The 25,337-nt window shown below is 45.2% G+C and overlaps 1 protein-coding gene across 3 annotated transcripts in view; it reads right to left on the bottom strand.

Moving 5' to 3' along the window:
* DNAH9 (dynein axonemal heavy chain 9) overlaps nucleotides 1–25,337 on the bottom strand; it is a 313,471-nt gene that overhangs the window by 67,913 nt on the left and 220,221 nt on the right. For all 3 annotated transcript variants that reach the window (XM_045083402.1, XM_045083401.1, XM_004760150.2), the window contains 8 exons: nucleotides 21,101–21,220; nucleotides 18,351–18,539; nucleotides 16,705–16,940; nucleotides 12,369–12,491; nucleotides 11,199–11,403; nucleotides 10,063–10,227; nucleotides 4,748–4,888; nucleotides 1,526–1,696 (listed from right to left, as the gene is read on the bottom strand). In XM_045083402.1, the coding sequence (XP_044939337.1) occupies nucleotides 1,526–1,696; nucleotides 4,748–4,888; nucleotides 10,063–10,227; nucleotides 11,199–11,403; nucleotides 12,369–12,491; nucleotides 16,705–16,940; nucleotides 18,351–18,539; nucleotides 21,101–21,220 (1,350 nt within the window). The remainder of the gene's footprint in view (nucleotides 1–1,525; nucleotides 1,697–4,747; nucleotides 4,889–10,062; nucleotides 10,228–11,198; nucleotides 11,404–12,368; nucleotides 12,492–16,704; nucleotides 16,941–18,350; nucleotides 18,540–21,100; nucleotides 21,221–25,337) is intronic.

Genomic DNA, 25,337 nt, shown 5'->3' with positions numbered 1-25,337 from the left:
TTGGGGAATTGTCCCCCCCCCCCCCTCCGTTTAAACGGTGTTCTGTGCTGTGAGGTTACAGATGGGAATGCTCACTAAGAAATAATAATTTGGCAAATTTGAGGAAAGCTCTCTTAGGAGGGAAGAAGGCCTGGTAAAATGAGGTTAGAATATTTATGAGGAGAGAAGAGCGAAAGCTAGCGTTGGGAGCTCCTTGGGGCTTGGGGGTGATGAGTGGCAGGAGGGAAGACAATTCGTGCTGGGGTTTAAGTTCTTTTTTTTTTTTTATTAATTTATTTGTTTATTTATTTATTTGACAGAGAGAGATCACAAGTAGGCAGAGAGGCAGGCAGAGAGGCAGGCAGAGAGAGAGGGGGAAGCAGGCTCCCCACTGAGCAGAGAGCCCGATGCAGGGCTCAATCCCAGAACCCTGAGATTATGACCTGGGGTGAAGGCAGAGGCTTAACTCACTGAGCCACCCAGGCACCCCCCACCTTTTTTTTAAAGTAGGCTCCATGCTTGGTATGGAGACCAATGTGGGGCTCGAACTCATGATTCTGAGATCAAGACCTGAGTTGAGATCAAGAATTGGATGCTTGACTGAGTAAGCCATCCAGGTGACCCAAATTAAAAAAAATTTTAATTAATCTCTGCACCCAGTGTGGGGCTCAAACAACCCCAAGCTCAAGATTTGCATGCTCTGCTGACTGAGCCAATGAGGTACCCTGAGTTCTTTGTATGATAGCCACACGCGTCTGGACTGGAGAGGGAATGCAGGGGGTAAGGGGACAAGCCACGCTAACACTCCCCCATGCATTCAGGCTTCAGAACATGCCCACGTTGTCAGCCCAGAATAGACTTTCCAGTGTTTAGAATGGAAAGAGGTCAAGACAAGTTAGTGTGTGCTCCTGCTAAACTTATGGAAAAAATTCCCAATCCTAAATGATTACAGGGATAAATGCAAGAAAATAAGTTTTCGTGCCTTTCTGATGTTGAGAATAAGTGAAAGACAAGGTTTTTTAAATTAGCACTGGGGGTCCCTGATGCACCCAAACACTTGGAAATCACAGTTTCTGAGGACCTTTTCAAGGCCAAGACTGCCATGGCTATGAAAAGACATTTGCAGTTAACATGGGAAGTTTGGCACATTGAACTCGTCTCTCGAGGGAAGTAAATAATGAGAGATGCTGTAAATTTCTTACAGCATCTCAAAAAGGATCTAGTTATTGGTATGGTCATTGAGTTTCATTGTTTGTGCCAGTTTTGGGTTGATGGGTCGTGGAGGGATATGCTGAGGAGGATCTGAGGTCACCCAAGGTAAACAGGAAGTACAACAGTTGATCAGACATGGCCGCCATGAGTGGGACAATGGTGAGGCAACACGCATGCACCATATTGGACCTTCTTATCCAACACTTCCGCTTAGAGCCAAACAGTCATCACATTCTATGGGAAGCGGTGTGAATAGAAGAAACGTTCTTTACTCCTGCTGGTTGGGCACTGGAAAATGACCTCTTTTCCAGAAACTTCTTCAATCCACATTTACCTGAAAGGTAAGCTGGGTAAGGTAGGTCAGCTTATCACACTCGAAGAGCCCACGGGTGGTGTACTGGTACACCGAGAAGGTGATGCTGTCTATCAGATTGGTCACGCGTTCCTTGAGGCTCTGAACCGGAGCAGCCTTCTCCACAGCCTTCCTGAAGACGATGCTGAATGCCTGGGGACAGGAGGGTGAACACTGGTAATTTACACAGCTCTCTTTGTACATAGCTAGTAGACTTACCTGGGAAGAATACTGTAATTCGCCTGCCACAGAAATGATTTCCCAGCATAGCCTGCCAAGAAGGGACCATGGCCATCAGACAACCTGCTATTAGCTCTTTTCTTAGTTTGCTGAATTACATGGCTACGAAGTGGGCAAAGATATGGGGCATACAGTCGAGAGCCTACAGTTTTGACCAGTGAAAAGTAATTATCCAGTAGCCCAAATCATTAAATTAGATCCAGTAAGTTTTGATGGATAACTACCCTCCAAAAAGAGTATACACAGCCAACAATAACCAGTTGGGCTTAATGATCCTAGCCAGTAAACTCCACAATTCTTGATGGTAGAACCAAAATGTGTTGGACAAATTTGTTATCTTAAAGAGACCCTTGTAAACGTTGTAGGCTCTCAGAATATTTTCAAATTAATTATTTTTCCATTTGGGAATGATCAGAACATCACGTATTGTTTTTCTTCCTACGAACTGTGCATTCATTTGGAGAGTCCTCTTACGCATTCCTTATTTCCTGATAGACACTTCCTGTGATCAGGGAGCAGGGTGCATAGCCGGCTTTGGCTCTATCTTCTGAACATGAAGCCTTTCGTATGAAATACAAATTTACATGAATCAATTTTTCATTACTTTAAAGTGTACAGCATTTATAAAGATATTAAGAATGCTACATTTTGAATGGGATATTTATGCAATGCATCATTAAAGAAAATTGAAATCAAAAGATGATTGGGCCTTCTCAGTTCATGGCTATGCAGATTTCCAGTCTTTTCTCTTTTTCCCTTTTGTGGCTTTAAAAAGAGAATAAAAAAAAGTCTTAGGTCTTTCTAAGACCAGGCATTTGAACCTCAATGGAAACCGATATAAAATCTGTGTCTTGGTATTTCCTCATTTGCAAAGTGGGGGGAAATATGAATTCCTTTATTTCCTAGTTCTATGGTCTTTCTTGTTACTGAAACCCTTGTAGGCTTCCTTCCTCATTCGTGTTGAAGATCGTGGCAACATCTTCTGACTACCTCAACCCAATCCCCTGGGGTGTTTCTCCACACCTGGCCGGGTGGGGATTGGACTTTCCTTTGAGAAATGCCATTCCAAGAGCTGGGCCTCTCTATGTAAGGCACACGACAGAGGGAGCCAGGCCTTCCATCAGTCCTGGACTAATGGACACCTCAGGACACCCTGAGCACTTGGCAAGTGAAGTCTCATTAACCCTGTCTTAGCCTTTGGCTGAGTTTTGAAGAAAAATTGCAATCAAGTAGGTTCCATCTTAACCATGTTATGAACTTCCAGGCTGGTTCACGACTGGCTCTCAAAGAGTTTTTGCTTGCGTAAAAGGAAATAGACACACTGGAACACATTCCTACTCAAAACAAGTTAGAGGGCTGGGATGTGCCACACTGGCCCGTCTCTGGTTTCTGTGCTCTGAGAACACCTCTCCTTTCTCTGCCTGGAATAGAAACTATAAATTTCAACCTCAGACCAAAGCCAAGACCAAGGAGACTCCCATGGTTGGTTTTTCTTCCAATCACACAAGGCTTCAGGGTGTACTATTGTTTCAGTGCCCCTGAAGACACTTCATTTTGTTATGATTGAGTATTTAAATCTTCTTTCAGTGATCAAGCTGGTCGGCAATTCTTAACAGCAGCACGGGGCCCCATGATGCCCTCCTGCCCCACGTAGCGCATCCAATGATGAAGCAAGCCTCTATGAGGATATTATTGCTTTAATCCAACTTATATCGTGTTTCAGAACACACATTTTCATGGGTTTCATCAGAAATCTTTTCAACGGCTCTTAGAACTAAGGAGTGATCTTGTAGTTATGAGGCTTATCATCTAACTTTCATACTGTCTTGAGATACTTTGTAATTCTTTTATCTGTCGCTTTGACCTGAATACAAGCCCAAGTACTAGATTTATTGTAAAAACAGAAAAGATTATATATTTATTAGTAATTTTTTAGAGGGGATGGGAGGGGCAGAGGGAGAGAGAGAGAATCTCAAGCAGGCTGCATGCCCAGAGCAGAGCCCCATGCAGGGCTCGATCTCACGACCCCGAGATCATGACCTGAGCCGAAACCAAAAGTTTGGACACTTAACTGACTGAGCCACCCAGGTGTCCCCAAACCATAAAACATTATAAACACATTTCATGTAATCTGCAGTTGAGGGAAGGGGTCCCAGAAATGGTTAAATGCCACCTGTAATTTAGTGAGCCCCAGGTACAGGAGACCTCCTGATTTCCCACCTTCTCACCTCCATCCCCACACCCTGGCCCCAAACTTGGTCAGAGTTTACCTTCACAGAATGAGCTGTGTGCTCTGAGTGTGGGTGTCTATCCTCTGTTACGTCAAACAAGGAGGTTGATCAGAAATGCTCCTACCCACAATGTCTCTCCACCTGTGGTCTTTTCCTGAATACCCTCCCAGAGGAAGATATACGTTCAGTGACTTGCTTAAAATTTACAGGGCTTTATTTTTTCATGAGTGAGTTAAGTTTAGTCAGCACTTACAATTTGCTGATGTCTTTGGTTCAGAAATATTTCAGCAACCATAAAGCAGTAGCTTTGAGGATATTAGAGTAATAAGACAAGTCATTTAAGGCTGGACTGCTATTATTGCCTCCTTTGGTCCTTAGTGGGTATGGATGGCATGTACCTTTGATTGTCCCTCTATCCTATTTTAAGCTCTTTGGGGGCAGGGGTCACTTCTGATATTTCTCAGTCCTCCTACCGCAGCACCCCCTGTGTCATCTGTGCTCGCTGAGTGAGTCAGGCTGTGGCATCTCGCATTCCAGCCCAAGTACCTGTGAGTCCTGAATGCCCCAGTTAAAGAGATGAGGACTGTACGTGGGTCTAAAGACACTATAGCTGCCTTCCCGGACTTGACCTGGAAGACCTGCCCTCGCTAATGAAGCCTACAGACAAGCCCTCACGGAGAGTTGTGGGGGCTATATTACAATGATTATGCAAAGCAATGCAGGTGTAGGTCACCTTGAGAGAAAACTGGTACATCGGGTGGACCTTGCTGAGGTCGTTCATGACGAAGTAGAGCAGAGAGGCTCGGGCAGCTGCTGGCCGGTAGTGCTCTCGGGCCTCATTGATTTCCACTTCTGTCACCTTGGCCTCTTGGACCTGTTGGGGAGGGAAACAGTGGTGCGTTGTTCCAACCAACCCATCAGCCTGGCTTCTCTGTGTCAATACACATGGGTCTGGGTGCGGGGAGGCAAGAAGGGTCTGGGGCGGGGCAGGGTGTGGATAGCAGCTAGAAGGTTAGGAAGCTGCCACGTTATTTTATTTATTTATTTAGAGAGCGCATGCATGTGTTTGTGCATATGCATGGGGGGTGGGGCAGAGGGAGAGAGAATCCTAAGCATGCTCCACACCCAGTGCAGAGCCTGATGTGGGGCTCAATCTCACGACCCCAGGATCACGACCTGAGCCAAAATCAAGAGTCTTGCACTTAACTGGCTGAGCCACCCAAGTGCTCCATGCTGTGGTAATTTTTTTAAATAGTGCTTGAGTGAGATAAGAGGCAATATACTCTATCTTTCACGAGTGAGTGCAAGCTCTTCCTGCTGGGAAGTGTGGGCCATGCAAGCTTCTGAGCTTCATTTCCAATGAGAAAGATCCCACAGAAAAAAACATATATAACTTGAAAAGAAAGAAATAAACTTATGTGTGTATGTATGTATGTATATTTACATATACATTACTAGGAAATAAACCAGAATTCCAGGCAGTGAAAATCCAGTGAAAACAGCATAATGGAATTTTGTTTTAATTTTTATGAAAGAGTTAATATGTAAATTCACAAAGAGGATTCCTACCTTCCTTCCTTCCTCCTCTCCCTTTCCTTCCTTCCTTTTTTCTTTCTTTTTAACAAAAATGTAATGCCAGTGTAGTAACGTTCAGTGGCATATTGGCTTCAGGTTACAAGACAGTGATTCCACAACTCTATACGTCACCCATTCTCATGGTGAGAAGTGTACTCTTAATTCCCATCAACCATTTCACCCACCCCTCCACCTGCCTCCCCTCTGGTGACCATCAGTGTGTTCTCTAGAGTTAAGGGTCTATATTTTGGTCTCTTTTTCCTTTGTTCATTTGTTTCTTAAACTCCACATATGAGAAAGACCATATCATATTGGTCTTCATCTGACTCCTTCACTTAGCATTAAAGTCTCTAGATCCACCCATGTTGCCAAAGGATCTCTTTCAATGGAATAGTTTATTTTCAGAAAATTTCTTATCACAGAGAAAAATGAGAAAAGAGACCTTAGCATCAGAGAGGGATTCTGAAAGAACATGCCGCTAAATACACACCTCAGTATGACCTGCTTTATGCTCCAGAAGAATGAAACCAATGATAATTCATGAGAGTCTTAAAGGAAAAAGTACAACAACAACAACAACAACAACAACAACAATGACCCCCTTTGAAGATGAGCGTGCAGTAAACAGTTACAAACTTCAGAAAGAAATGTTGACCAAGGTGACAATTAGAAACCCTCACTCTGCCCTCTTCCCCCAAATCCCAGAAGGATTATCATTCCAAGAGCTGAAGATCACTGACTGGTCTATAGCTCACCATTAACTATTACTGCTTAAGAGCAGTAGAGATGGAAGAAAGCATAAAATCTGGACATTAGAAACAGGAAGACAGACTGCCTTAAAACAAAAAACAAAAAACCACACAACTCACTAGGATTTCTAAAAATAAGATTTCAGTTATTTAAATGAAATACCAGTGCACAGGTTAAAGAATGGAGTAGCATCAGAAAGAGAATATGCAAACTAGAAGACAGATTGGAGGAAACTGGAACAAAAGCAGCTCAGAGAGAAAAAAGATGAAAAATATATGAGGTAGTGAGAGTTGGCAGACAGAATGAGAAGATTCAAAATACACCTAAAAGAGGTAAGTAGAGAATAGAAAGAAGCAACACTTGGAGCTATAATAGCTGAAAATTTTCCAAAATTGAGATCAGAGCTCATCAAAGAAACAGTCAACATCAAAGAGAATTTACTATCTACAGGCCCTTGAAGAAATAATTATTTACTTCATTTAGAAGAAGATTGAATCCAAAAGGGAGAAATGAGGTCTGAGAATTTCTTATATAAATGCTTAATCTAAAAAACAAAGGTCATAAAAAAATGGCCACCTTGGGAATATTGGGAATATTACATGGAACTAAAATATAAAACAGTAACAGAAGATAGGAAAGGATGATCAAAGCATTCTGAAGTCCTTATATTGTTTTGGTTAGAGGCCAGATACATTATTAGACTTTGTTAAGTCAAAATATATATTGCTAAGTCACACATAAAATGAAATACAATTTTCATATATAAATGAAACAAGATTCATCAGTAAGATAAAACAAAGTAAATAACTTTAAAATCAGCAAAGGATAAAGAGGAGAATAAAGAAAAAGCAAGAAAGGAGAGAAAACTAAGTATGGTTGCTAGAAAACATAAATTAAGACAGTAGAAAGAAATTCACTCTATCAATACTGTTAATAAATGTAAATCAGTTAAATTCAGCAGTTGAAGACATAGATTCTTAGAAGGGGTTGGACTGAACAAGAATCATACAATTACTCAGAATGGCGTTCTTGAGATCCATTCATAGATCGATACGTTTCCAGCTCACCTGGGTTCTCAATGCTGCCCATGAACTGTGTTTCCAGAGCCACGTTTCATTCCTATTCCAGCAACTGCAAACCTTCACTCCGCTCCTGAAGCTACCTACCTCACCACCACTACTTTACTCTCAGCGGGTGAACATGACTCATGCTCTCCCCGGTTATACAGAGACCCAACAGAAGGAATCTCCTTCACTTCTGCCTCTCCTCTGATTCCTTTAAGTCTCCGTCTCCCTAGCTCAGTTGCCTACATAGATCTGTGGACTATGCATCTCATTTCTAGACTCATGTTTGTCCCCAGACCCTACCACATCGGAACTAGCTCTCCCTCTATTTATTTATTTATTTTAAAAAAGATTCTATTTATTTGAGAGAGAGAGAGAAAGAGAAAGATAGCATGAATGGGGGGAGGGGCAGAGGGAGAGGGAAAAGCAGACTCACCACTGGGCAGAAAGCCTGACATGAGGCTTGATCCCAGGACTCCGAGACCATAACCTGAGCTGAAGGCAGATACTTAACTGACGGAGCCACCCAGGTGCCCCTCTCCAACTTTCTAAGGACAAGCTCATCATCTGTGACCTAAATGATATTTCCCCTGACTTTCTTATGTCCTCCACTGTATTAATTGTTCCTTCTTTTTCCTGAAATTAACATTCTCTTCTTGACTCCTGCTTTTCCTCTGTAATCCATGCATCCTCCCACCTCTCCGAGGATCAGGCATGCTCAGTCTGTCCCACCTCAGGGGATCCATGTTCTTAAGTCACCGTCCTTTCTCTCTCTCCCATTTCAGTTTGACTTCGTTAAAGGGTTGTTTATACTCACCTTCCCTTTCTCAGCTCCCATTGGCTCTCATTCTAATGAAGTCTGGCTTCTGCTTTCACCAAAACCACTCTCCCCAAGATCACTGATGACTCCTTTCTGCAGAGTTCAGGGGCCACATTTCAGCCACATCCTATTTGAGTCCTCAGTACCATTCAATACCACTGGCACAACTTCTTTAGATGCTTTCTCTCATAATCCCTGTCGATCCTCCAACCTCTCTGCTCTACTCCAGTTCACATCTTCTATATTTCCCTTCAAACATATTCGTCTTCTTCAGTGCTCTATTCCCAGTCTCATCACCGCACACGTCTCCTGGGACTTAATCCACTCCTGGTTTCAATGACCAACTACTTGTTGAAGACTGTCAGCATTTTATCACCAGCCAAGATTAAATATTCAAAAACCCATAGCACAGAACTATGCAAATGGCCCAAGGTGCTTGGAACTCAACAGAACACAAACTAGAATGATAATTTCTTCTCAGCCCCCAATTCATTTCTGCTCCCATCTTTCAGTTTTGGGCACCAATACCTAGCTAGGTGTTTATTCCTGGAATCTGAGACATTTCCTTGACTAAAACTTTTTTTTTTTTTAAATTTTATTTATTTGACACAGAGAGAGAGAGAGAGAGAGCGAACACAGGGGTGTGGGCAGAGGAAGAAGGAGAAGCAGACTTCCTGCTGAGCAGGGAGCCCAAAGTGGGGCCTGATCCTAGGACCCTGGGATCATGACCTGAGCCGAAGGCAGACGCTTACGACTGAACCTGCAGGTGCCCCTGAAACTTTTATGCACATATAACCATATGTGAATTGGTTTATGTCCACCTTCCCATCCCTCCTGCCCAAGACAGTGGAACTTCTACATACTTATTGTACAAACCCTGCACCCTCATATCTGGAGGTACGGAGAACCCGCAGTAAAACCCGGTGGTCACACAGTGGCCATGGAGACGAAGTGAGGCTGGACCTCCCTGTTCTCAGTCTCTCACTCCAACCTCAATTTTCTATTATCCCAGAGAGGGCATGAGCCAGACTACCTGCCCTCATTGTTACTTTTCATTTTTCCTACCCTGTCCCTACCTGGAACAGAGGCTTTGATATTTGGAGAAATCCCAAAACTCTGACAAGGAGTGTATTCCCTCAAAGGTGTACTGTTACCATTCTGAGCAGGGCTGTCATTGCTCCTCTGATTCAGGAGCAGGGCTGGGAACGTTCCTGAGCCTGTGTAAGCAGCAGCAGCCTGCCCACGAAGGGCGAGGGGCTCGGACACCCCCACGTCCTGTCTTCCAGTCCCCCATGGGGGAATAAAAGCCTTCCAAACCTTGTGACATGAAGGAAGGAAGTCCATGCAGCGTTGTCAACCGTTTTGGAGAGCTGAGCTTCCTGAGAATCCACCCGAGTTCCCTCATGGACACTGGACTTGAGAGATCTTTGTGGGTGGGTGGGTTTTCTCAGGGTGTGATCATGCCTGAACCAGCCAACGCTCGAAGCAGTGTGACTTCTTAGCTTTGGGGCCATCGCACAAGCTGCTGAGGATGAAGTCTGAGCTATTATCCCCTGCACGGAGGACGAGGCCGGGCACCGACTTAATGCTCATTAGGCGTCCCTGGGGCTGAGCTGCCAAACGCCATCTCCCAGAAGATGGGGACTCCCTAACATGGGGTGTGAGCTGGTCGACTCAGGAATCCTGCCTCCCTGGACTTTCTAGAAGGAATCTGGGAACCTAGAAAAGCCATCTGGGAATTCTGACTTTTTTCTTTTTTCTTTTTTTCCCCAAAACCCAGAACTCAGGGGCTGGGAAGAGGGTCTTGCCTCCCAACCTTGGCTGACATGGCAGTTTTACCTTCTTCTCAACTTCAGCAGCTGTCTGCTTGGTGGTCTCCAGGTTCTCCACTAAGGCTGTGTCCCCCAGGAAGTTCCCAGATGCTGAGGAGAGGCGAGAGAGCAGGTCATCTTCTAACGTCTTCAGGGTGATTTTGAACCCATTCTGCTGCTTCGTGAGATCTGACTGTAGACACGGAGCAAGGGGGAGTCAGGTGTGGAAGCCCAAAGGATCCTAAATAAATAAATGCTATGGGGTCAAGTTCCTTCCTTCAGATGGATGAAGTGGGAAGCCAGATAGCATGAGGCCAGACAAGCAGATGAATGGGATCCCAAATGCGCCATTTATTAGTCATGTGACTTTGGGCTAAATTCACTGCTGCTTTTTCTTCTTCTTTCTTAAAAGATTTTATTTGACAAAGAGAGAAAGTACAATCAGGGGAAGGGCAGAGGGAGAGGGAGTAGCAGACTCCCTACTGAGCAGGGAGCCCAATGAGGGACTTGATCCCAGGACCCTAGGGTCACAAATGAGCCAAAGGCAGACACTTAACTGACTGAGCCACCCAGGCACCCCGACTTTCTGGTTTAAATTAGCTCGCTGACTCTTCAATAGAACAATGCATTATTTTCTTGAAAAGTCTTGTCACTACCTCAAATGACATTATTTTTGTTTATTTACGGTGATCTTCTGTGTTCCTCCACTAGACTGTAAGGTCCATGAGGGCGGGAACATAGTCCCCCCCGGTCCGTGGTATTTTGTTGTAGCAGCCTGAGTTCACTAAGACCCTCTCCTCCCACGGTGGTTACTTCTGGACTCATGTGGGGGCCCAAGCATGTTCCTAGCCCTGGGCCAGGCTCTGCTGTTGGTGACAAGAGTGTCTTCTGCTCTCCCTGATGTCTTCGGTCTCTCTGGTCCTTGCCTCGCTCTATTGTCTTTCCCAACTTGACATTCAGGCAGCTAAATGGTGCTGGGTATCCCCTTGCCGCCCTCCCCAAAGTCTAGCAAAGAACCGTGATGCTCAGCTCCAAGAAAAACAACCAACCTACCAGGCACATAAGAGAGAAAAGCGAGCAACCCCAACCCTCGCCCGGAATGGGCGGCAGGATGTGGGGGCCGAGCATTTTTGTCCTCCCCTCCTTGGTGGGTAGCCCGCGTACCTTCAGCTGCTCCAGGTCTGGCCTCTCCATGCTGACCACAGCGGCCAGCAGCTGGTCCTCCAGGCCGTCCCTGGTCACCGTGAAGTTGATGAGTGTGGCTTGAGCCTGCAGTTCAGGCTGGTAGTGAGGGTTGGCTAGCTTGGTGTGAAGGATGAGCCGGAACTTGGGATTGTATTCACACTCTTTGTCTCCGATTTTAATGAATCTGGAACACAAAAGGTCATGTTGGAGGTGGGGTGCCTTCCTGGGAGATTCGGTCAAGGACAGAATTCTAGATGTGTTTTTTTGACGAGATGGTAGCAAACAATATGGCCACATTCGGATTCCTCCCAAGCATGTCTAGATTGAGCCCTGAGATCCTTGCTTGCCCTAATGTGGGGCACGGGGGTCTGGGGGGTGCAGGTGGGGGGTGAGAGACTTTCTCATGCGGCCGCCATGTTTGATTTGGCGGCGTGCCTGACTCTCGGGAGGGTCATTCACACTGTGGTCCAAGTAGGCTGGTACATTATGAGACTTTCCCAGCAGATGGCACTAAAGCGTTTGCAGAAAAGGACACCAACAGTTCGCACAAAGGTGCTTTATAGGCTTGAAAGATAGGGCGCCCTCTTTTCATGGCTGGCCTGGGCAGTGGGTGAAGGTCTGGAGTGAAGAAACCTTCTGTGATAATTTTCTTTCTATCTCTCTCTATGTGCCTGCTGTCTTTCATCCTCTCTCGTCCTCTTCCTTCTGCCAGACACTTGCTAAGCCCTAATCCCTTGCCAGCCCCCCAACCAACAGGGGCTCATCAAAGGGCCAGAGCACCGAGTTCTCAGAACCCAGGAGTCTAGTTTGGATAAAATCCTCAGGCTCACAAGTCAGTCTGTGTGTTGAGCACTTCCTTTCTAAAGTTCCTCTGAAACCATGCACTGTTCCCACATAGGAGGAAGCCAAGGACTTGATTGAGGGGCGCAGAGTAACTCCAGGAAACTTTCTCCACAAGTCAAGGGCAGCTAAGGATTTCCCTCGGGGAAGTGAGAGAGGGGTGCGTGTTGCGAGGAGCACGTGACAGGAGTTCAGGAGGGGAGGAGCACGTGACAGGAGTTCAGGAGGGGATGGTTGGGAAGAGCAGACCTGCTCACGGTTCTGGAAGCCGGCTCCCTAGGAAGGATCAGCGACAGAGCGGAGTCTTACCGTCCTTTCTTGATGACCTCTCTCCCAAGCAGGGGTCCCAGAACAGGATCAATGGACTCTTCTAGGTTTTCGATCAGCACCACGTCTCCGGCCTCCAGGGCACGCTCTAGGGTTTGGAGGTAGCTGGGGAGAGAGTCGGGCAGCGTGAGTCGGTGGTAAGGTACAGATGTGCAGAAAATGTAATACGACAACCACGGCCTCCGTGGCAGATGTGTGGGGCGCAGCTCCCTGGGCTGACTCCGGTGGCCCCGTTTTCCTCTACTTAAATGTATATTTCTGTGATCTTGTGCAGTTTCAGAGATAAGGAAACATGACAGAATATAAAAAGGATATGAAAATGAATGTGACCTTTTCATTGGTCATTCACATTTTGGTGTTGAAAGTGTGTTTTGATATATTTTCAAGTTGATTCCTTTTATTATACTTTATTTATAATTTAATTTATGTTTGCACTTTGTAGTTATTTATTAGTGGATTCGTACAGCACATTTGTTTTATAATTTGGTTCTTGGGGATAAAATGTATCGGAAACATTTCCCCGGTTGTTAAATACTCTTCTGTAACAATTTTCTATGACCGGATGTTAGGCTGGACTGATATATCTTAATTTTTTTTAACAACTAATTGTCAAACCCAGGTTATTTAAAATTTTTTAACATTACACAGAGTTTAATAAACATGTTAAAAGGTTGATTTTTCTCTAAATAGACTGGTAAGTTTGATATAACTCCAGTTCAAATAACATACAACAACGAAACTACAGAGACTGACCATAAATCTTAAAGTTAGTAAAAGAATAAGGATGGCAAAAAAGAACTAAAAGGTCCTGAAAAAGAAGAGGAGGGACTCATAGTAGCTAATGCTGAAATATTTTATATACCTTGAAGCATAGGTATATGGTATCCTATGTATAAGATATATAGGAAGAATGTGAAAGGATTTCAGCTACCAAAAAGTTAGCAGAGTTCTTCTCTGAAGCATGAATCACAGGAGTTTTAAATTTCTTTTATTTTGTAACAACCCCTCCCCCCCGCTTTTTAACAATGCAACTTTTCCCCAATACATTATTATTATTTTTTTAAGATTTTATTTATTTGACAGAGAGAGATCACAAGTAGGTAGAGCAGCAGGCAGAGAGAGGGGGAAGCAGGCTCCCTGCTGAGCAGAGAGCCCGATGTGGGGACTCGATCCCAGGAGCCTGAGACATGACCTGAGCTGAAGGCAGAGGCTTAACCCACTGAGCCACCCAGGTGGCCCGATATATTACTTTTGTAATGAGCTTTATCACAATAAATGTTGCCAAATATAAACCTAGGTAATCAGAGACCAGTATAGTATTATATCAATGGAAAAGATTAAAGACTGCTTATAAAATACTTTAATGTAAACTGTCATCTCTAATCAATTGAGGAAAGGATGGAGAATTTAATAGATGGTACTGGGACAAGGGCTAACTATTTGAAAATGAAAATTAGGTCTGTATCTTCTATAGGAGCCTAAAATATATTTCAGGTGATTGGATTTTAATGTAAAAAAAAAAACTTACAGAAAAACCTAAAAAATATAGGTGAATATTTATAATTTCTGGAGAAAGACTTTTCTAAGCACGATGTATGGAAGAAATGGATGACATGCCTGGCTTAAAATCCCCCAAACAAAAAAGCCCCCCAAACTGTCATAGATCAAATCCCACAAATAAAATCAGAAGGCAAATGACACCTGAAACAAATTTCCATTCATATGATGAATGGAGACTATACTTAGGAGTCTTAACACATACTGTGTGTATTAGAATATTTATATTCAGATAATACACAACAAATCCAGAAAACTATCCAACAGAAAAGTGGGCACATGGAAACACAGAATTAACAGACACATAGTTACTGTGGGTGTGCTGTGTGTCAGCACTGTCTTTGGTACTAGGGATCTAGAACAAGCAAAGAGGAGAGTGCACCTGTGTCTAAGGTACGGTTGTTAGCTAATTAGAAAGGAATCTTTTCTTTCTTCTTTCTTTCTTTCTTTCTTTCTCGAGAGAGAGAGAGAGAGAGAGTGAGAACATGAGTTGGGGTGGGGGGTTGTGCAGAGGGAGAAGGAGAGAATCATAAACAGTTTCCATGCTCAGCACTGAGCCTGATGTGGGGCTCGATCTCACGACCCTGAGATCATAACCTGAGCCTAAACCAAGAGTCAGGGGCTCAACCAACTAAGCCACCCAGGAGCCCCTAGAAGAGAAAGCTTTGATCCAAGTGTGGGGAAAAGGCCAAGATGAGATTATCTGGCCCATGACACAGATATAAATATACCCTGACGTACCCTGGGATTCATTTTAAATCTTACCCTCTCTAGAAGAAGGGATTCATGTCAGTAGCCAATATTTGCTCTGTTTAATGATTTTTGTAACATTGAGTGTTTGAGTTAAACAATGCCAGCTGATCTGGACCTCTGGGCAGCCACGTTGGGGGCATATGACCAAAGCAGCAAGACTCACCTTGGCAGCTGTATGTTAAGAGTAGATAAACCTTGGGTTTCTAACTGAGGACCACCTGCTTCAAACACTGCCTCCATCGGTTGTTAAGAACATTCAATAAATTAATTTATAATGGCGATGAAATGTACATCACCCACAGCCTGCTGTCTTAGCGGCTTCCAACTGTACAGCTCAGGGACATCGAGCATATTCCCACTGTTGTCACCACCACCCATCTCCAGAAGTTGTCCATCTTGCAAAACTGAGACTCTGTACCCCCTTAACTAATAACTCCCCATATCCTTCCTCTCAGCCCCCTGGGAACACCATTCTGCTTCCTGTCTTTGTGGATTTGACAACTCCAGGAACCTCATGCAAGTAGAACCATATGGCACATGTCCTTTTGTGACTGGCTTATTTGACTCAGCAGAATGTCCTCAAGCTTCCATGTTAGAGTGGGTGTCAGAATTTCACTCCTGTTTCAGGCTGAATAACATTTCATTGTATGGGTACAACACATTTTGTTCATTCATTCTTCTGTCAATGGATCCTTGATTTGCTTCCACATTGTAAATATTGTGGATAATGCTGTTATGAACATCGCTTTTATTTTTTTTTAAATTATGTTCAGTTAGCTACTATATAGTGCATAACTAGTTTTTGATGTAGCGTGAACATTGCTTTTAAAATGGCATACTCTTGGGGTACTTGGGTGGCTCAGGTTTCCACTCAGGTCATGATCTCAGGATTGTGGGATTGAGTCTCGCTTCAGGCTCCCTGCTCCGTGAGGAGTCAGCTTGTCCCTTTCCCTCTGATCCTCCCCTCGCTCATGCTCTCTTAAAATAAATAAATAAAATCTTAAAAAAAATTAAAATGGTACTACCTCTGCAAACATTAATTTGCTTCTGGGAACCTCAGTTTCCCCAGATGTGAAACGGTGCCAGTAATGCTAACCTTATCAGCTGTGTGGATTAAGGAAAGCATTTGAGATGAGGTCCCTAATGTGAGGACTGGCACGAACCAACCATCTCACAAATGATCTTTGTCCCTCACCCTTTCCACCACTGCCCTGTCCTATCCCGCTCATGTGTCCTGATGGCACAGAACAGGAACTGAGAATTGAAAATGTAAAGCTAGGTTCTAATACAGGTACTGAAGCCATGAGGGGGGAGGTGCTGAGGCTTGGGGAAGGTGCTGGATAGACATGCTCAGTGTTGTTCATGGCCCTTTGGGTAGTAACACCCCCATCACGTATGTACGAAGCCACATGGCAGGTGCCAGAGCTCTGGAAGGTTCAGAACTGACTTGGTCGCTATGTATCCAACTGCTATGGTCCATCATTCCCGAGTAGAGACAATGTTTAGATTTTTTCTTTGGGGCTCTGGGCTGGAGGTGGGAACAATGGGCAGAGAAGTGGGTTCTAAGATGGGCTAAGACAGGTACTTTTGGCTAAACATGAAGGGAGACTTTGTAAAACCCAGAATTTTGCTTGCCCGTGGAATGTGATGCTTGGGGTGGACGTGTCCAAGGAGAGATGGGAGGGGGAGGACAGATGGTGGAGACAGGACTTCTGGTAGGTCAGGAGGCACTCTTTCTCTTTCTCTCTCTCTCTCTCTCACACACACATGCACATGCACACACACACACATGCACTCACACGATTTCTCATGGCAAAGAAAAGCAGAGACTTGGAACCCATGCATCTTTCATTGAGAGGTTTCCTAAAATGGGAAGAGAAACAAGAGAAACCTCATGGAAGGAGCAGGAAGGTAGAAACAACTGGGCCTTAAGATCCACTCAGGACACTTTTCTTGTCCCCTCCGCACAAATGACATGAAGGGAGAAGCGACGTGCTCAGCCACGTACCCCTTCTGGCCGATCTGGGTGACCCGGAGGTTCTCGCCGTATCTGTTCTTGATCCACTTCACGCCTTGTAGCTGTGGGTCGACTGCGAGCGGCCAGCGCTCACAGCTGAGAAGTATGGCGGCGTTCTCCGTGGACATGCGGTCTGCAGGAAGGCCCTGGTTCTGCCAGGCTGCCACGTCGGCGTCATCTGTCAGCACCCGCAGGGGATCCAGGGTGGGGTTGACGGGGATGGGGACCTGAGGAGGTGGAAGGGGACACACTATCAGAGCAGAAGCAGGCTTCCTCAGCTGGGGCCAGGGGAGCTCCCAAAGTCGCCAAGACTCCTTGGAAAGCACAATTAAAATCCCCCCAAAGAGTGCTTTTCTGGCTGTGTGATGATTTCTGGGAGTGTTTTCTTCAAGTCCTGGGAGCTTTTTTTGTTTTTTGTTTTTTTTGTTTGTTTGTTTTTTCTCTTGATGGAGGAACAACAGTGGAGATCCAGCCTTCGTGAGCCTCTTCTTGGGTGTACTCATCTAAACCGAATTTCTAGCATGGGTTATATGTGTGTCATCCACAGGCTCCTCTCTGCCCTTGCGCTTGCTAATAGGGTCCCTTTTCCCCCGAGTTCTGATACTCAAGGCCTACCCCTGCCTGTGCCATGTCACCCTTCCCATCACACACAGCACTCACCACGTGCTGACAGAGGCCCAGCTTGCAAAGAACCAGAAATTCTTCCCTTTCTCCCAGCCCAGAACACCCCCCCCAATTCTGGGGTTGCCTGCATAACCTCTCCCTGCAGACTTGCTGGCTGGTGCATCCTGGGAAGCCCGCCAGCATACCTCCGGGCCTGAGGATGCCTCCCGGGGCCTGGTTCTCTCTGTGGCCCTCGTGTGTGCCCCAGACTCCTCCTTTACTTTTTTTTTTGTTGGCCACTCTCAACTCATTTAATTCTTCTACAGGTAATATTTTCTACTGGGGACACACTTCACACCTACATTTTTTTTTAAAAATTGGGGTAAAATTCATGTCACTTAAATGAACCGTTTTAGAGGGCCTGATTCTCCAGCATTTGGTCCATCGTGATGTTGTGTGTGATGGCCAGCTCTATCTGGTTCCAAAATGGTGTCTTCACTCCCAGAGGAACCCCATACCCTTTGGCAGTCACTCCTCCTTTCCCTCTACCCTAGGTCCCAGCTTCTACTAGTCTATTTTCTATACCTCTTCTGGATCATTCACATAAATGGAGTCCTACAACGGGTGGCCTTTTGTGGCTGGCTGCTTTTGCTTAGTGGAGTGTTTTCAAGGTTCACACACACATGACCTTTTAATGTCTCTGTCCCTCTCTCCTCTGTGGTTTATGTTCCCTGTTCCCTTGGGAAACCCTGTCCAATCCATCCCCCCATCTCCAGAGTGTCCCTGGAGAGCCCAATGGAGAGAAGAGATGCTGTCCTCAGGTGGCCCAGAGGGCACTGGTTGAGAAGATGGGAAAGCAGGTGGAAGCAGGTGGAAGGACATGGGTACCTCCGACCCATGCAGGGGGATGCTCAGGTGGGAGTGGCAGGAGGAAGCAGGCAAGAAGGAACGAGAAGAGCGGTATAGTTAGCATCATGTGAGCTCACTGGTAGCCCCAGGCTGGCGTGCTCAGGAGAAATTCAGGATGTACGTACTTCCAGCTGGCTCAGGTAGGGTCTCCAGGTCCCGTCCATGAGGCTCTGCCGGTACCTCTTTGTAAAGAAGCCGAGGTAGGACACGAAAGCTGTGGTGAGTAAGATGTCTCCACATAACTTGCTTCCCTGGTGTCGGAAGTTCTGTATGGCTTCTGCCCACCTCACATTCTCAGAGGCGAGTCCTCCCACCTGCGGTTTCAGAGACCAGAAGGGAGAGAAGGCTCACCATCCTGCAGACTCTACATAGTACCATGGACTCAGTCACAGAGAATGCACACGGCATGTCTGATACCAGAAGACTCGGAACATTACTTATGTGGCCCTTTTGCTCAAAGGGGACTTGTCACAGCGCATACTCAGTAAACACACCTGTTCTGTGTTATACATTGCATGGGCTGTGGATGGATTACTGTCTTGGAGCACAGGCTTCCAGGTTCTGCCCTTTATAGGCTTGGAGACAAATACCACCTACCTCCAAAGGCTGGGGAGAAAATTAAATGTGATCATGTACATTCGTCACTTAGCGCAGTGCCTGGGCTGCAGAACTTATTAGAAAATGGTATGCCTCCCCTTCTCCTCGCCAAATGCTAGGGATCAGAAAATAAAGAAAATCACTGCCAGGCACTATAAATAATTCACAGTGGGTGGGCACAGAGACACGGTGATCAGGACAGAGTTAGAGTGACTGGACCATGGGTGTGCACAAAGAACCAAGATGGTGGAACGTGTCCTGACTCTGCCCACCGCACTTTGACAAGGCATACCTCTCTGTGGGACCCCTCTCCAGGGGAAGAGAGGCCTCCTTTCTATGGATATGGTAGAGCTGAGTCTGTGTTAACACTTACTGACCTTGTCCTTCCTCAAAAGATGGAAGTTCTACCAGAATATCATGGTTGGAAGAGACCTTAAGTATTGGCTAACCCAACCACTCCCAGGCCCATTTTGGATTATCTTACTACAACCTCTAGGTGAGCTGGATTCAGAGCCTGGACACCCTGCCTGCCTTCCAAGAGGACTAGTTCAGAAACTGCTTCAGCCAGGCAAAGAAGGCTATGCTAATTTCTGGAAACCAAACAGAAAATGGAATGGAAGCCAGGCCAGCTAGGAGGTCTGGGATGCTTCCTGCCCATTTGCAGAGGAGCTGTCTCTAGACCGAACTGTCCAGTTCAAATGACCATCTCAAGGCAATGCAGCAAGAGCAGGTCCAACAAACAACTACACAGACATACTTCTGGGCCGGCATCTTTCCTCACCAAAGCACGGCCCAGTTCCACCACTGTTGTCACCCGTTTCTCCCTAAACAAGAAAATCTGGCTTCATTGTAGAAACACACGGTGGCCAGAATCAAAGTCAGAAGGCTTCGACTCCACTACCCTTCACTGGCGGCAAGGGAGCTGTAAAGGCTGCCTATGGAAGAGAGTTCATACCCAGCGGACCCTGCCTTGTAGGATCTTAGCTAATGCAGGACAGGAAATATAAGCCATGGGGGAGGTTACAAAAAGGCTATGAATTCTTTGACACTCCATTCCTCAAGAATTGGCACCTGGGCCACCTGGGTAGCTCAGGCAGTTAAGAATTTCACTCTTGGTTTTGGCTCAGGTCATGATCTCGGGGTTGTGGAATCGAGCCCTGCATTGGGTTCCATGCTTAGCGAGGAGTCTGCCTGGGATTCTCTCCCTCCCGCCTCTACCTCTTCTCTCACAGTCTCTCTTTTTCTCTCTCTAAGATAAATATATAAAATTAAAAAAGAGTTCCTGCCTATGCTTCCCGACCCTGAACCTGTGACCACTTTAACCGACAGAACACAGCAGGAGGGATACTGTGTTGGTGTTTGGTCCCAGGCCTTAAGAGACTGGGATCCTCTACTTACTGTCTGCTACAGCGCTTGCTCTTGGAGCCTCGAGACCCCGTTTGAGATGTCTAGGTGCCCTACTGGAGAGAGCTTTGCCCTTCTAGTGGTTCCTGCCAAGGTACGTTGATAAATCAACCATCCACTAGACAAGGAATGCTGAGTGGCCCCAGTAGGCATCACCCTGAGCTGAGAACCTGCCCGGGGAAACCTGCCCAAAGTCCTGACCCACAAAATTACAAGAGACAACAAAATGGTGGTTGTGTTACATCACTAAGATTCAGGGTAGTCAGCAGATACTCCAAGACAAACACCCTGCGGGGACCCTCAACTTAACTCTTAGGGAGGCCAGAGCCTACATGTGTATGCATATGTTTGTGCGTGCGCACGTAAGTGTACATACATGCATGAGGTCACGCTCACAGATGCTCAGGGTCAAGAGGTGTCATTCTTGTCTGCTTCTGTCTCAGATCCTTATCCTGGTCATGCCTTTATCATCAAATATTACACAGCAAAGAGCTGCTGAGCTTGCCTATCGAGTGGCCAGCTTTGTCTTGAAAGGCTTCCTCTGGTCAATGCGCATATACCACATAAGCATGTCATGTCTCACCCCACTGTCTCATAGATCAAGGGCTCCCATCCTCCCAAACATCTCTGTAGGAAAATGGTCTTGACCAGACCGGGGTGTGCTTAGGCGCACTTCTCAGGGCTCAGTCCCTGCATCCCAGCACGTTTTAGTATCGGCTCCTCCCTCTCCCCCTCGCCCACAGCCCAGCACATTTTAATATTTCCCCCCAAGTCAAAGCGGTGCTAAGCTGTGCTCATCTATTCTGTACCTCGGTGGCACTTGACAAGCTTAGCTAATGTAATTACGGCTCAGGCTGCTGAGGTTCACACTCACCAGGCGATTTGCAAGGGAGATGGTGCCTGCGGTTGCTTCAGCTTCTTGCTGACATTTGAGTTTGTCTGCCGTCGCTTTCTCGAACTTGGCTGTGAGTTTGGCCAGGTTTTCATTAAGGTGCTGTTTAGGAAGGAACACAAGGTCTATCCATAATTCCAGCCTAAGTTGCCTCCAGTGGGGCTGAGATAAGAGTCATGTGTAGGTGGTGTTTAGGGAAGGCATCCTGGGGTGGGGGAGCTGTAAGGGACTGGAGAAGGTAGGGCAGGGAAGGAAAGGCAGGCAAATTAGGGGTGATCTCAGGTAGAGCCCTCGGGGAAGCCCAGGTCAGCCCTGTCCTAAGCAAGAAGGCTGAGCTTTCTTGCCCCAGTCCTTGGTGTGGGGCCAAGTGGGGTGATGGACACTGGGGTGGGGTGCATAAACTCTGTTTTTCCTTGTATTGGGAGTGGGAAGGGGCTGCAGGTGTTATTAAAACACCAGTGCTTCTATTAAAAGCAGAAGTGCACCGAAGCCTGGATTGGCCTGAAAATGGTCAGAAGGATGCCAGGGGTCCTGGGAGGGGCGCATACTGTATTTGCTGCCACAGGTCTGCGGTTTGGGACTGGGCTGTGTGCAGTCTAAGTCCTCTCCTTGTTTTCCGGTCCTAGGAGTACAGGTTAACTTTTGCTAACCTCATCTATTCTGTCCAATAATCCTGAAGTAGAGGAGAATTTTGTAAGAAGACATGGTTTCAATGTTTTCTAAATTTATCAAGAGTTTAGAATTGAAGTATGTAGCTTCTGTTGCCCCCAGAATACATATTTGCATACACAAAGACATAGGGACACATTGTAGATACCTCCAAATAGGTCTCATGCCTATGCAGTAGCTGGCATTCAGGCTGCTTTGCTGGCCATTACCATGTCCCAGGAGAAACAAATCAAGGGCCAAGTTTATACAGCCAAGCAGTTTGAAAAGCAGGTGGTGAGTCATCCGATTGACAATGGCAGACTGGCCACACTCATTTACCTTCTCTTCTTCCGAAGACTTCTCTAAAATAATTATGAAGCTATTGAAAATATCATAAACCCGGAACACTGAGCAAATGTTGAGGGTCACTGGAGAGTGAGGGACTGCAATCAATTTATGGCAGACTGGACTTAGAGAAAAGTGGAAAGTACCAGAGGAGGGCACAGGAAGCTACAACACAGAGCAGGCCTCCATTCACCAAAGGAGACACGCATCAGGGATTTAGAAATGTTAGGTGTGATGGAAAGGGGTGCTGAAAGTAAGAGGGCTCATTGGGAGCTGACTGATCTTCTACCCCCATCTCCACCCACGTGCCCAGGGTCCAATGTCACCAGGTGTCTGTGTCACCAGCAGGAGATTCAATAGTTGCAGGGAGAAGACACCACGTTGTGCAACCCAACTTAACTCAACTGATCCTGAAAACAAATTCTGCCAGTCAGTCAGCTCGGCCCTTGCTTGCTGACTCATACCAGCTTTTGAGCACTACTCTTATAAACATGAAAGGACAAGAAGCCATTTGATAAAGACTAAATTAAGGTAAACAAGAGGGGGGAAAAACACCTGAGAAAAGATACAACATTAGTCACAAGGAGCACAATAAAATCCTTCATGAGTAGTTTTTCAGGAAGACTTGAGCTGTTTCATCCATAAAACAAGGAAAGAATGTTAGCAAAAGGAACAGAGGGCAAAAAACAGAAAACAAAACAAAACAATAAAACCCAAAACAAAAACTATTGCAGACGTTACTATTCTTGTTAACGTAAAAAAAAAAAAAAAAAAAAAAGATTCAAGGGGAGGGTTAAAAGATGAATTTCAGGAAAGTTAGAAAGTGTAAGAAAACATAAAGTGACTCTGAGGGAACAAAACAATCATCAGAATGTTCAACATCCAACAAACGTGTATTCTAGAAAATAAGGTCAAAAAGTAAACAGAAGGGAGATTACCAAAGAAATAATACAAAATAATGTTCTAGAGTTGAGGAAAAGAAGTCTCTACATGCTGAGTACAGTGGATCTAAAACATGGCAGCTAAGCACATCAGTGCAAAGCTTCAGACATCAAGAATACAGAAAAAGGGGTGGTTGGGTAGCTTGGTTGGTTAAGCATCTGACTCTTGATATTGGCTCAGGTCATGATTTCACAGTCATGAGATCGAGCCCCATGTTGGCCTCTGCACTGGGCATGGAGCCTGCTTGGGATTACCTTTCTCTCTCTCCCCATGCCCCTTCCTCCACTTGTGCTCTCTCAAGAGAAAGAAAAAAAAAAAAAAAGAAAAAAAAAGTAAAGACTTTCAGAAAGGCAGAAACACAGTGCATTGACAAAGGAATGTGACCCTGACTGCTCATCAGACTTCTCACTAAAGAACAGGGTAAGGCATGCAGTGTTCTAAGTAGGGTGGGGTGGGGAGGGGGACGGACAATAGCATCAGAATTCAGTACTCAGCGAAATTGCCAAGTCAGTTTAAAAATCAAAGAAAGGTATTTCCAGACTTGAACCAATCAGAAAATTGGCCTCTTAACATTTCTGAGAAAGTTACTTAAGAGTGAGCTCCAGCAAACAAGAGAAGAAATCAAGGAAGGAGAAGTCAAGGGCTCCGTGAGTCACTGAAACCAACCCAAGAAAGCAGTGAACATGTTTCCTCTCCAACACTGATTTGAACTCTGGGACAAGATGAAGGGTCGTGGGGGCAAAAATGGAAGTGTTAGGACACTGGATTGCATGGAGAGGTTAAGGGTAACGAGGTTATGCAAAAGGAACTAATGACAGAGAAAAAAACCACAAAAACAAGTAGAAACTCCAGGGGGAAGGGGAAAGATTGTATAAAAGAAGGAAGTGAATTAAAAATAGAATTGTTTTAAACAAGAAGCAGAATCAGACCTATAAACACAGAGAATAAACTGATGGTGGCTAGAGGGGAGGTGGGGGTGGGCAATATGGGTGAAGGGGAGTAGGAGGTCCAGGCTTCCAGTTACAGGATGAATAAATCACGGGGATGAAAGGCACAGCATAGGGAATATACAGTCAATGATCTTGTAATAGTGCTATGTGATGACAGGTGGTAGCTACCTTTATGGTGAGTACAGCAGAATGTAGAAACTTGTCACATCACTATGTTGTACATCTGAAATTCATGCAACATTGTGTGTCAATTATCCTTGAATAAAAAGAATGATTTTCTTAATCTCCTTTTTGGATCTTTCAATGTTTATGTATAGAAATAGTGATTTTTGCGTGTTTATTGTATATCCTTCACGTTTTCAGAATTTATTAGCCCATACAGCATTTTGTGGATTGTTACTAATAAATAATAATTTCCATAAATAGAGGAAATGGAATACTAATGGACCAGTTAGATCTGCTAAAGAAAAAAAAAAATACAGGAAGTTTCAGAGAATGCAAAGGGAATTTACGGAGGTTTCACCTTTCCCAGTCAGTCAGTGAACAGAGCCTGGGACACTTAATTTTGGTTGCAGAACAGAGCAGAGATATTTTGTATCTCAGTGACTCAAAAGCAAAAGAAACAATCAGTAGTGGCAACAGAAGGTGGGAAGTGGGAGGTCGGGGAAGAGCTGAAGGAATAGGCAATAATTTTGTCTTGAAAAACCAAAGGTTGCAAGGAAGCTGCTTCTCTGCCCCAGTGCAAGAATTACCTTTAATGTCAATTAAAAGTGGTTGTCATGATGGTGTCACGAAGACACGCAGCTGAAGAAACAGGGATGTCAGCACAGTCTAGAGATGGGGCCAGGAAGATCATGGGAGCTGGTCAGAGGAGCCTGACACTGAATAACACAGGGATTCGTGGGAACTCGTGACAAAACTGGGTTGGATGGGGTTACTCAAGGGGCTACTGAACTCTAGGGTCGGTTCTTGCTGTTTGGGAATCTTCTGATGACTTTAAGGCTGGCCAGAAATCAGATTTTTATGAAAATCTCCTGTTGATTTAAATACTGGTGGTTAACAAAACCGTTTGCAAAGAATGAGTGTGGGTCAAAGGAAACACATAGAAGGTACTAGCATGAAGGCTCTGAGTGGCTTGACCAGTCCTTTTTAACACGAACACTTACAGGGCTGGGGACTGTGGTTTCTCATTAGATGCCTTTCTCTGATATTTTACTTATGTGTCAGTATAAGCTCCGTGAAAATGCATTGTTTTTATTACTGTTCTTTTAATGAATCATTAAATTAATATTTGCTATCATTACAGAAAAAAAGGAAAATACCTATATGCAAAA

Source organism: Mustela putorius, unplaced genomic scaffold (genome assembly GCF_011764305.1).
Source record: "Mustela putorius furo isolate JIRA1106 unplaced genomic scaffold, ASM1176430v1.1 tig00000695_pilon_pilon_pilon, whole genome shotgun sequence".
Classification (NCBI taxonomy): domain Eukaryota; kingdom Metazoa; phylum Chordata; class Mammalia; order Carnivora; family Mustelidae; genus Mustela; species Mustela putorius.
The sequence above is the reverse complement of the archived record's forward strand: the minus strand, read 5'-3'. Positions and strand labels throughout refer to the sequence as shown.